Genomic DNA, 12,550 nt, shown 5'->3' with positions numbered 1-12,550 from the left:
TATTGTTCTTAATGCTGATTTTGTTTTCTTTTGAAAATTTGATTTCATTTTTTAATTGACAAATAAAAATTGTATATATTTAGCATGTACAACATATTTTGAAATATGTACATATTGTGAAATGGCTAAACCGAAATAATTAACATATGCATTACCTCACATACTATTTGTGTGATAAAAGCACTTAAAATCTACTCTCTGAGCAATTTTCAAGAATACAGTACATTGTTATTAACTATAATCACTATGTTGTACAGGTCTCTTGAACTTCTCCTTATTTCTGATTTTCTAAAAGCTCTCTAATGTTTTTGCTCTGATAAGCATACCCACATTGGTTGTGAAGAGAGGTAGAGTGTTACGTGCATTTAGAGAACAGGCAGAACTCAGCATCTAATAAAAAGCATACCAGATTACCTGCTCAGTTCATGTTAGTTAAACTGCTCTGAACTAGATTTGCAAATGGATTCAGAATACCTATATTCTTATCAGAGTTTTTATATGCCTACCTACAGTTGACAGCAAGAATATTACTCTTCAAGAACAATTTGTTGTTTTTTCACCCCTTCTCTTTCTGAGAATTATTCTTTCAATGACGAAGGTTGAAAAATGAAAGGAAAGGGGGAATCAGGATTTGGTGGTGATTGCCCTCATTCATTGATACTTGGTATGTGATGCTACCTTTTGGCATTTTCTTCTGGTTATACATCTCTTTCCCTAATTATATTTTGCACTTTTTGAGTGCAAAGACTAGGTTTTATAATTACCATGACCTTACATTTTGGACTTTCTGTGATAGTCGTATTTCAAGTAGTTTCTGAATATAACAGAAAACAAGTCCTTATTTTTGATTCAGCATATATTTACTTGTTGAATCTTTACACATAGCACGAAGATCTAGCAAGTTGTTAAAGGCACTGAATAAATATTTGCTGATGATATTTTTCCTCTTTGGACCTCTGTACAACTGTATACCCTCTAATGGCACGAATCTGACTCTTTTATTAGCTATATGTATTTTCCTTATCCCTTCCGCTACCTCCATTCTCCAACGTCTCCCTCCCCCCAGCATCACAAGCACAAAATTTCAAACTCGTTGAGAACAAGGATTGTTTCTTCCTCATTCTCAGGGTTGAGGACCACTGAAGAATGGATCTCCAGTGATCACATTTTTGATGTCAACTATAAGTAGGTGTGGAAGGGAAGAAGGAACGTAGCTTAGCAAATGGAGTCATCTATGATACCTTTTTTTTTTTAAGAGAGAGAGAGAGGCTGATTTAGAGGATTTGTGCTTAGATTTAAAAGTGCTTCTCCCCTATAAGGCTTACTAAAATCAAAACAGATTACCAAGAGAAGTGACAGATGTCTATCACTTTAAAATCAGGGTAGTCAGCTACCCATTTTGCGCGGTTTGGGCATTTGCCAAAAACATGTATTTGTACAAATGAGTTCAGTGTTTCCGATTCTAGTATTATGGGAGAGAAACACTAGAGACATCATCACAGGGAAGTGTTAGAAAAAGCACTAACGGCAGCCACAAATATTTAGGCTTTTTAGGGTTAATGTAGTTACATGAGAAATTTTTTTTTCTCATTTGGAACTTTTTTTTTTTGTACAAAATAAAACATGCCATAGTTTTGTGTGTTAATGTAATAAATGTGGGAAAGTGGATTATGAACTTGAAAACCCAAAATTATAGAATTTCAAAGCCTTAAAAGGAATTCAGTGGTAATTTTCTCTAACCACTTCACATCCTAGATGAAGAAACAGGGTGAGCAGCATTTAATGACTTGCTGGAATGATAGAAATGCTTTGTCTGTAATCCTTGGCATCTCGTGCATATCTTGTGAGAGCAGTTATCACATGGTATTACAGTTGTGGTCTGTTTCCTGGACTTTTCTTCTCTCTTGCCTCCTGAGAATCTCTTATGTACTAGAGCTGGTGGATGTGAGTGAATGAGCCAACGATTACTGCCCTCATGGAGCTAGTGTTATTCTAGGGAATACAGACCAGAAACAAATGAAAGTGTTAAAGAGGTGATAAATGCTATGAATAAAATTGAAGCAGGAAAAGGAGAGAGCGATGAGATGCTATTTTAGATTGTTAGGTTGAGTGGGGTCAGGGAAGGCCTCTCTCAAGAGGTTAATTTTGAACAGAGGCCTCAATGAACTAAACTATACCAGTCATGAATATCTGGGGGAAGAATATTTCCGGCAAAAGGAATAGCCAGTTCAAGGCTTTGAGATGGGAGCATACTTAACCTGTTTCAAGAACAGCAAGGAGGGCAGGGTGGCTGGAAAGCAGCAAGTGATGGGAAGAATGACATGAAATGAAATAGGAGAGGTAGCCTAGAGCCATGTCATGTAGGGCTTTGTAGGACTTGGGATTTTATACCAAGAGTGATAGGAAGTCTTTGGAGGGTTGGGAATAGGGAACAAACATGAGCTGGGTGAACTAGATGTATATTTTAAGAGGATTCCTCTAGCTGCTATATGGAGAACAGACTACAGAGACAAGAGGAGAAGGGAAATAAAGTAGGAGACTATTGCAGTAATCCAGGCAGGAGTTACCTGTGGCTCAGACCAGGGTAGTAGGGACGGACAGTGAGAGAAGTGGCTGAATCACCAGTGCCTAACTTCTTAGGAGCAGGGACATTTGTGATTCATCCTTCACCCAAGGGCTTACCACGGGGCGTGATTCTTAGTAGGTGCCCAGTTAATTGTGTTGAATAGATAAAACAAATGCAGATTTCTTGTGTCTTCCCCATTCACTATGCTGCCAGTGAAAGATTTTGCAAGAAGTCTTCACAGTGATGTCATCTTAACATAATGGCTGTAGACCACTAAAGTTTTTCTTAACCTGAGCCACCCTGCTTCTGTTATTTACAGGTGCAGCCCAAACCCACTAATACTTAAAAAGAGAGGCTAAAATTATCCCAGAGAAGACAAGGGCTTAAGTAACTAAATAGGAAAATGTCCACTTCACAAATTCAAGTTAAAAAGTAGTAAGCCCTTACATTTAAATAGCATTTTTAGCTGGGCAGGGTGCTCATGCTTGTAATCCCAGCACTTTGGGAGGCCAAGGCAGGAGAATTGCTTGAGCCCAGAAGTTCGAGACCAACCTAAATGAAACCCTGTCTACCAAAAACAACAACAACAACAACAACAACAGCAAAAACCAAATAGCCAGGCACAATGACACATGCCTGTAGTCCGAGCCACTCAAAAGGCTGAGGTGGGAGGATTGCTTGAACGTGGGAGGATTGCTTGAGCCTGGGAGGTTGAGGCTGCAGTGAGCTATGATCATTACACTCCAGCCAGGGTGACAGAGCAAGACCCTGTCTCAAAAAATAAATAGCATTTTTATTTTACAGCATACATTTACATATTCACAGCCAATCTATGAAGAGGTTATTAATACTTTTCCTGTTTTATACACTGAGACTCAGAAGTTAAATAATTTGTCACACAATTTGCCAGCAAGTGGCGCATCCCCAAAACAAAATATAACATCTCCAGATATTTTACCCTTTCTACCATGCTTATTAGTTTATTTATCAACCAACCATTTGTTGAGTATATCATGCACTATAATAGATAATGGGGATGCTGGCAAGCCATGCCCCCAGTGCTGACTTTGTGGGAAGTTTATAATGGAAGAATCAGACAAGAAAATCCAAGATTTTAATAAAGTATGATAAATGCTGTAATAGAATTAAGCACAGGGTGGATTTTGGTTTTGTATATACAATTACTAAAATATATAGTAAAATAAATATTTCTTCCAGTATTCTAGCAGCTACCCGAGTATGCATTCTGTGTTTTTATATTTTAGAAAATGGACTTGAATCAAAATGGCATGTCATTGTAATAAATTTCTTCATTTTTGATAGACATAAAAATCTATACAATGTCTTCTGAAATCCATAAGCTGTCTTACACAGCTTTAGAGTCACAGCTTTCTAGATATTCTTTCCTAAGTTCAAAATGGTTACTTACATTTATTTCAGGATAATTTCGGTCTCTTTGTTTTGATTTTGAGACAAGGTCTTGCTCTGTTGTCCAGGCTGGAGTGCAGTGGCATGATCTCAGCTCACTGCAGCTTCCACCTTCTGGGTTCAAGCAATCCTCCATCTCAGCCTCCTGAGTAGCTGGGACTACAGGCACATGCCACCATGCCCAGCTAATTTTTGTATTTTTTGTAGAGATGGGGTTTCGCCCTGTTGCCCAGGCTGGTCTCAAACTTCTGGGCTCAAGCAGTCCACTAGCCTCAGCCTCCCAAAGTGCTGGGATTACAGATGTGAACCACCATGCCTAGCTAATTTAGGTCTTAATTCTGCCTTTGCAGAGGGACTAGGCTTGATAGTGTTGTATGATTAAAGGAATATGTATGAGAAGATAAGATTTGGTTCCAAGGAATGTCAAAACTTTAGAATTACCCATTTTAGTTAGACCCTTACTTTGGGATGTAGGTTATGATGAAGTCGGAAATAATTATGATACCACATCAATATGAGGAAAGAGTCGAACTACCACAGACCTCTGAATTAAAAGATAAACTATTCTTTCTTTTGTGGTCTTCTCTTGCTTAAGCAACTTATTTCTGCTTTTTAAAATATGTGTTTGAACAAGTGACAAAGTACACCTGTCAAAAGACTAACCAGCTGAGAATCACTGTCAACATTAATTTATTTTTTTTAAATAAATGACTCTGAAGCTATTTAGCAGTCTGTAATCTAAATACAAAGCAAAGCTATTGATCTATGATGGATAGTGCTGGATTTGTTTGTAAGCTTTGACTTAAATCTTCTACTTAATTTCTCTAGGTGAGATCAACAGGATTAGGAGGAATGGTGGTTATATGGTTTAAATAAAAATGGCTATAGAAATTGAGCAAAATAATTGTAAAACATTAATGGTTTACCATCTTGATAAAGTAAACTAGAAACTAACAAAACAACGGTCACTTAAATGTTAATAAGAATGTTTGAATGACATAGATTGGCTAACTGAATGCATTTTTTATAAATTGGGTTTTTGTATATAATCCATTTCAAAGTGAAGATATTGCAAAATAATGTAATTTAACTATATGCATGAGCATCTCAGGTTTTCAGAACATGTGGGCACTCACTATTCCAAGATTGTTTGGCTAGCATAATGCTGACTTTTTTTTGACTTTTAATCATTGGCTATGACTAGTATCAACTGTAAAATAGAAAGCAAAATATTCACAATTTGAATGAAATAGGTATTTCTTCACTTGGGCTTTTAAAAAACATAAATACGGTATTTCATTGAATACATTAAATTCAAAAGCAGGCCATTACTTGCAGCTGTCTATTCTAATGGCCAGATTTGATATATACTACAGACAATTACAGTTTCTTTGTTCTTACCGTACTGTAAAATAAGTTCTTCCACATACTTGCCTGGGAAGTTTTGAAAAATAAAGCCTAGCTTGAAAATTATGAACCAAGATTTCTTTGAATATTAAAAACAGTAATAATACTCTTGATTTTATAGTTAATAAAAATTTAGATGAATGAAGCTTCTTCCTCTTCCTTTTAGGACAAGTCTAGATCATATTTTCTGTGCTAAATAAAAAGTTGTTTCTCCAGTCACTCGAATGAATGAACATGCATTAAGTCTTTGTTAAAAGTTACTAAGGAGTAGTGAAGTCAGTGTTAAAGTTTATTTCTTCTTCTTGCTCATATCACTAAAAATAAATTGCCCAAAAGATGTATAGCAGGAAGGAAAAGAAAAATCAAATAATATTGAAAAGTACACATGAGAATAATCAGTCAAAATAAGCAACAGTTTTTCTTGCCTTAAAAAAAGAATCTACCATCTGAAATGCCTACTTGTTTAAGGAACAAAGAGCCAGGTCTCCCTCTTTGTAGATCTCACTTATAGATAGTATTTGGAGAGTGGGTGAGTGAGCAAGAACCCCAAATCCAAACGTGGGCAGCAGACCTCTCTCTGGCTGCTCCTTTGCTGATCAGGGCCCAGGTAAAACTTTTTTTGTGTGTACTTTCTGTAACTTAATAGGTTTCTTAGGAGAATAATAGATGCATGGGAATAATAATATTTACATTTTAAGTTCCCTTATCTGTTAGGCCATGATTGTGCCGAAATGATTAAGGTGAGTTGAGATTCAGAGTACGACTGAATCTATATGTCTCTTTTGGTTTGTGATTAATCTGGGTGATACTTGATTGCTGAATATTTCTGTAGAGATTTAGAGTATCTTATACATGCCTGGCAAAAATACAGTTTGGAGGCAGGATGTTTTTAGTTGGTTTCTCTAATTTTATTATATGCCTAAAAATTTTAAGAAATGTATTCTTTTGCTTCTATCCCTTTACCCCCAAATGATTCAGGTGTAGGAGCTGCACGATCTGGGAACCTCACGTTTATGGTGGGAGGAGTTGAAGATGAATTTGCTGCTGCCCAAGAGTTGCTGGGGTGCATGGGCTCCAACGTGGTATACTGTGGAGCTGTTGGGACTGGGCAGGTAAGATTTTTACATTAATGACCTTGACTTGATGATGTAAAATTGACTAATGTTCCTTCCTCTTTCCTGACCATATTTTTATTCTTCTTTCTTCAACCTTTGGATTCTTTCTTTGCTCAGATTTTTAAAAATTTATTTGGAATAAATTAGTTTTGCATCATTCCTGGTGGGCTTAAGCAGACATCAGTCAATTAACTTATTAAAAAAACTTCCATTATTGGCCAGATGCGATGACTCATGCCTGTAATCCCAACACGTTGGGAGGCTGAAGCAGGAGGATCACTCGGGCCCAGGAGTTAGACACCAGCCAGGGCAACATAGTAAGACCCCATCTCTACAATAAACAAAAAAATTAGTCGAGTGTGGTGACACACACTTATATAGTCCCAGCTACTTAGGAGGCTGAGGTGGGGGGATCACCTGAGCCCAGGGGTGGGGGATCAAGGTTGCAGTGAGCCATGATAGAGCCACTGCAGTCAGCCTGGGTGATAGAGCAAGAACCTATCTCAAAAAAAAAAGAAAAAAGGGAAAAAAATTTCATTATTAGGATCTTGACATGTCATCCCAGCAACTACTGAAATCATCCTTAAAACTGCTCTTATTTTGAAGTGCTTGTTTCTGAGTTGCTATTTTCCTCCACCTAATTTTGTAATTACAGTTGACCCTTGGACAACACAGATTTGAACTCCGTGGGCCCACTTATACATGTATTTTTTTCCATAGATATATTGAAAACTTTTTGAAGATTTGTGACAGTTTGAAAAAACAGATGAACCACATGGCCTATAAATACCAAAAAAATTAAGAAAAAGTTAGATATGTCATGAACGCATTATATGTAGATAGATGCTAGTTTATAAATATGCACAAATCTGTTACAAAGATTTAAAATTTATCAAAATTTACAAACACTTATAGACCATACATGGCACCATTCACAGTTGGGAAAAGAAGTATTAAATCATAATGGCATAAAATTAACTATAGTAATACTGTACTGCTCTAATAATTTTGTGGCCACCTCCTGTTGCTATTGCAGTGAACTCACGTGTTACAAGTGTTGGACATAAAATGTCATGTGACACTAATCATCTTTGAGTGGTTCATCTCTTCAGTAAATTGTGTATCATAGTAAACACGATCTCTTGGAATTCTCTTGTATTTTTTATCATGTTTAGTGCAATACCATAAACCTTAAATGACACCATAGGACCCATACAAAGTGCCACTAGTGATGCTGGAAGTGCTCCCAAGAAGCTGAGAAAAGTCATGACATTGCAAGAAAAAGTTGAATTGCCTGATATGTACCATGGATTGAGGTCTGCGGTTGCATTTGCCCTCCATTTCAAGATAAACAAATCCAATGTAAGGACCATTGTAAAAAAAGAAAAGAATAGTCATGAACCCATCACTGCAGCTACTCCAGCAGGCTTGCACTTTTTGCAGAACATCTTTTTATCTCACATTGAAAATGCAGCTTTTATGTAGATGCAGGATTGCTATAGAAAGGCATACTTACATCTAATATGATTCAAGAAAAAGTGAAGTCATTATATGACAACTTAAAGCAAAAAGAAAATGAAGGATCTAAAGCTGGAGAATTTAATGCCAGCAAAGGATGGTTTGATAATTTTAGGAGGAGGTTTGCTTAAAAAATGTCAAGATAATAAGCGAAGTAGTTTCTGCCAACCAAGAGACAGCAGACAGTTCCCAGGTGCCATTAAGAAAAATAATTGAGGCTGGGCACGGTGGCTCAAGCCTGTAATCCCAGCACTTTGGGAGGCCGAGACGGGCAGATCACGAGGTCAGGAGATCGAGACCATCCTGGCTAACACGGTGAAACCCCGTCTCTACTAAAAAATACAAAAAACTAGCCGGGCAAGGTGGCGGGCGCCTGTGGTCCCAGCTACTCGGGAGGCTGAGGCAGGAGAATGGCGTAAACCTGGGAGGCGGAGCTTGCAGTGAGCTGAGATCCGGCCACTGCACTCCAGCCTGGGCGGCAGAGCGAGACTCCATCTCAAAAAAAAAAAAAAAAAAAAAAGAAAGAAAAATAATTGAAGAGAAAGGATATCTGCCTGAATGAGTTTTTAATCCAGACAGAAGTGCCCTATGATGGGGGGAAATAAAAAGGATGCTCAAAGGACATTTATTGGGAAGAGAAGCAAGCACCAGGATTTAAGGCAGGAAAGGATAGGCTGACTCTCCTGTTTTGTACAAATGCAGTTGGGTTGGTAATCAGGACTGCCCTTATCTATAAAGTTGCTAACTCCTGAGGCTTTGAGTAAAAAGATAAATACCAGCTGCCTGTCTTTTGGTTGTACAGCAAGAAGGCCTGGACAGTGAGAACCCTGTTTCTGGATTGTTTCCATCAATGGTTTTGTCTCTGGAGTCAGGAAATATCTTACCAGTAAAGGACTGACTTTTAAAGCTATTTTGATATTGGACAGTACCCCTGGCCACCCAGAATAATATGAGTTCAACACTGAAGGGCATCCAAGGGGCCAACTTGCCCCTAAACACAACACCCCTAATTCAGCCTCTAGATTAGGGGATCATAAGGACCTTTAAGGCTTATTACACATGGTACTCTATGGGAAGGATTGTCACTGTGGAAGAAAACCCTGATAGAACATCATGAAAATCTGGAACGATTACACCACTGAAGATGCCATTGTTATTGTAGAAAACACCTTGAAAGCCATCAAGTCCCTAACAGTAAATTCCTGCTGGAAAAAAGTGTCCAGATGTTGTACTGGACTTCACCGGATTTATGGCAGGGCCAATCAAGGAAATCACTAAAGAGACTGTGCATATGGCAGAAAAGGTGGGGAGTGTATGAAAGCTTTCAAGATACGGATCTTGGAGAAATTCAAGAGCTAATAGACACCACACCAGAGTAATTAACAGAAGAGACTTGATGGAGATGAGTGCTTCTGAACAGTGCCAGATGAGGAGGAAGATGATGTACTGAAAGCAGTGCCAGGAAACAAATGGACATTAGACAGTAAGGCAGAATGGTTCTTATTATTCAAGACTCCTTTCAACTTCTTTTACAACATGGACCTTTCTATGATACAGACACTGAAAATAAAGCAAACAGTGGAAGACGGATTGGTACCATACAAAAACGTTTTTAGAGAAATGAAACAGCAGAAAAGTCTGATAGAAATTACAATTTCCATAAAGTTATCCGGAGTGTGCCGGCCCCTCCTGCCTCCCCTTCTACCACCTCCACCTCTTCTGCCTCTGTCACCCCTGAGACAGCAAAGAGCCAACACCTCCTCTTCCTCCTCAGCCTACTCATTATTAAGATGATGGGATTGAAGACCTTTATGATGATCCACTTCCACTTAATGAATAATAAATATATTTTTATCTTCCTCATGATTCTCTCAGTAACATTTTTTCTCTAGCTTACTTTACCGTAAGAATACAATATATAATACATGTAAAAATATGTGTTAATCAACTGTTTGTGTTATTGACGAGGCTTCCAGTCAACAGTGGGCTATTAGTACTTAAGTTTTTGGAGAGTCAAAAGTTATACATAGGTTTTTGACTGCAACCGGGGGTTGGCACCCCAACCCCCTCATCATTCAAGGGTCAACTGTACTTGCCATAGCTCTATTTGTAGTACAATCAGGCAGCAGTAACTCATGGACTTCAAACTTTTTCTTGAAAAGTAACTTTAATTTAGAAATATGAGGTGATTGACAGAGACAATTAAACAATACTGAACACTGAAATCAAGCTAGTTGTTTCCCTCCCCCTCCCAATACACACACACACACACACACACACACACACACACACACACTGTCACTCCTCCTCTTAATGCTTTTATCCTAGTCACTAGGACTCTATCTCACTCTAGACTTGGTATTATCTTAGATATATTTATTGTCTCCATATTCTTACACAGTCTCCAAGCTCTGTTAATTCAAATTACTCTCATTGTTGACCTTCATTTCCATTCAACACAGGACCTGGTCCAACCCTTTCTTTCAGTGTCTCACACCTAGTTTACTGCTCAGGGGGCCTAATAAGTCCCTGAATGCCAAATTTACCCCTCAGTCCAACACCATAACCCAGACCAACTCCATCAAGATGCTTGTATCATCATAGTGCTTCCCCATTCTGAAACTCTGAATAGATCCCAATTTCCTACCGTGTCAAATTTTAACTCTACACCCTAGCTTTCATAGCTGACATGTTCTTGCCCCAGTCTTAACTATCAAATTTCTCACTATTCCTTAAAACATAGGCATATTAATCAATTTTCTTACTGTTCCCCAGCAACATCCCATGTAAAATATTTAATCCTTATATATTTACCCTTCTCCCCGGATCTCCTTCTTTCCCTTTCTTGCCTGTTTAAATCCTGCCTTGGCCTCCTAAAGGATGATTTCAGGTTCCACTTCCTCTCTCTTCCTGCCTTCAGTGATCGTGTTGCTCTGAACTCCTCCTCCTATCTCTCATAGCTTCTACCTTACAATTCACCACTTGTTTTGTTGCCTTTTCATATAGCATATTACTCCCATTTCCCAATTAGACTGTAAGTTACATCCTGTAAAGAGCAGTTGTACCCTATAGTGCTGAGCCCGTAGTAGCGATGTGAAAAATAAATTTTCACATAGGCAAATTTATTACCTAGTGGAGGAGACCTGCAAGTCTGGTCTGGGATAGCATGAGGTTCAGAGGGAGCCAGGCTGCATCATGTTCTCTTCCCCACTCGAGAAAATCAACAGTTGAAGGTTACTTCTTTTAGAACGTAGCCCCTGGAATTGGGCAAGGAAAAACATCCTGTGAGTTATAGCTTGAAAATACAGATATTTAATATGTACTCAATTTATTTTCAGGCGGCAAAGATCTGCAACAACATGCTGTTAGCTATTAGTATGATCGGAACTGCTGAAACTATGAATCTTGGAATCAGGTTTGAATAGTACATTTTTATACTAACATTTTTATAGGCTTTCCTATTTGATTTTCTGATGTTAAAAAATGATGTTCATGAGAGATAAATGAGTTGATCCAAGAACATTTTGAAAGTACTTCATTATTCAACTTGAACAGACTTTGCTTATTGGACAAGCAATAGGACCCAGGAGAGCATGAATACTTTTTGCCATAGCCATAAAATGTATTGCCTGTGCATTTGAAGTTATATTATCCTTTTTATATGGGAGCCCCATTTCTTCTATTATGTTGAAATGCAAGAAACATTTTTACTATAAAATTTAAACATACTTTGGCAATGTCGGGACAAATTTGTATAAGACATGGTTTTAGTGTGTAGTGAATTCAAGTGGTATGCTACCATATGACTAGTTTATGTACCTTTTAAAAATATGGTCCCCCAAATCTGCCCTAAAAGTGTTCTTAGTGGTTCATTCTCAGGCTAAAAACTGGATAGCATTCATAAAGCTGCAGTTCATATGTATAACTCTTTCATTTTATTTTGCCTGTCGTTTTGTTACTTTGCATTAGTATGTATCTTTCTATTAAAATGGCATACTTTGCTTAAAGTGATTCAGGAATTCTGTTTTTCCTATGGATGATCATCTTTTAAATGCTTAAGGTTAATGTCTTAATTTTAGCCTTTAATCTTTTGGGTTAGTAATGCTACATATGATTAATCACCTAATTAATTTTTTGAATGTTTTATATTTCATGAAAATAATAAATATACATTGCTTACTTTAGAAAATGCTTAATGAGCAGGATGCTTTACTCAGTTGCTTTCATCACATTCCCCAAAACTGCTTACCAAATATATCACAAAACAGAATAGTGTTTCCTAGCACAGCTTTTAATAAAAGTAATAAAAAGAGCCAACATACTTGAGATATTTTTGAAAACACAGTAACGGATTCACATTTCCTCTTAATTACCATATCAAGATGCTGTTATTTTATTGAATTGCCCTTGTCTCAGATGTTTAACTATCTTGACCTATTAAGTTGTCATGTTGTAATTGAGATAAAAGAGGAATTTGCTTTGCATCAGCACTAATTGGTTTATCAATATCGTGTAC

At 37.5% G+C, this 12,550-nt stretch overlaps 1 protein-coding gene and 1 long non-coding RNA gene across 3 annotated transcripts in view; one reads left to right on the top strand and one right to left on the bottom strand.

Moving 5' to 3' along the window:
* Positions 1-12,550, bottom strand: part of LOC139362826 (uncharacterized) — a 228,188-nt gene that overhangs the window by 46,042 nt on the left and 169,596 nt on the right. Inside the window, exon 2 of one of the 2 annotated variants that reach the window (XR_011622259.1) lies at positions 11,164-11,291. This is a non-coding gene — a long non-coding RNA (uncharacterized lncRNA). Of the gene's footprint in view, positions 1-11,163; positions 11,377-12,550 lie in introns of those variants that run through there. The other variant, XR_011622258.1, reaches the window with a different exon arrangement.
* LOC105475770 (3-hydroxyisobutyrate dehydrogenase) overlaps positions 1-12,550 on the top strand; it is a 140,693-nt gene that overhangs the window by 116,673 nt on the left and 11,470 nt on the right. The window contains exons 5-6 of the mRNA XM_011731255.2: positions 6,380-6,513; positions 11,373-11,449. Of these exons, the coding sequence (XP_011729557.1) occupies positions 6,380-6,513; positions 11,373-11,449 (211 nt within the window). The remainder of the gene's footprint in view (positions 1-6,379; positions 6,514-11,372; positions 11,450-12,550) is intronic.

This window comes from Macaca nemestrina, chromosome 4 (genome assembly GCF_043159975.1).
Source record: "Macaca nemestrina isolate mMacNem1 chromosome 4, mMacNem.hap1, whole genome shotgun sequence".
NCBI classification, from domain to species: domain Eukaryota; kingdom Metazoa; phylum Chordata; class Mammalia; order Primates; family Cercopithecidae; genus Macaca; species Macaca nemestrina.
The sequence above is the reverse complement of the archived record's forward strand: the minus strand, read 5'-3'. Positions and strand labels throughout refer to the sequence as shown.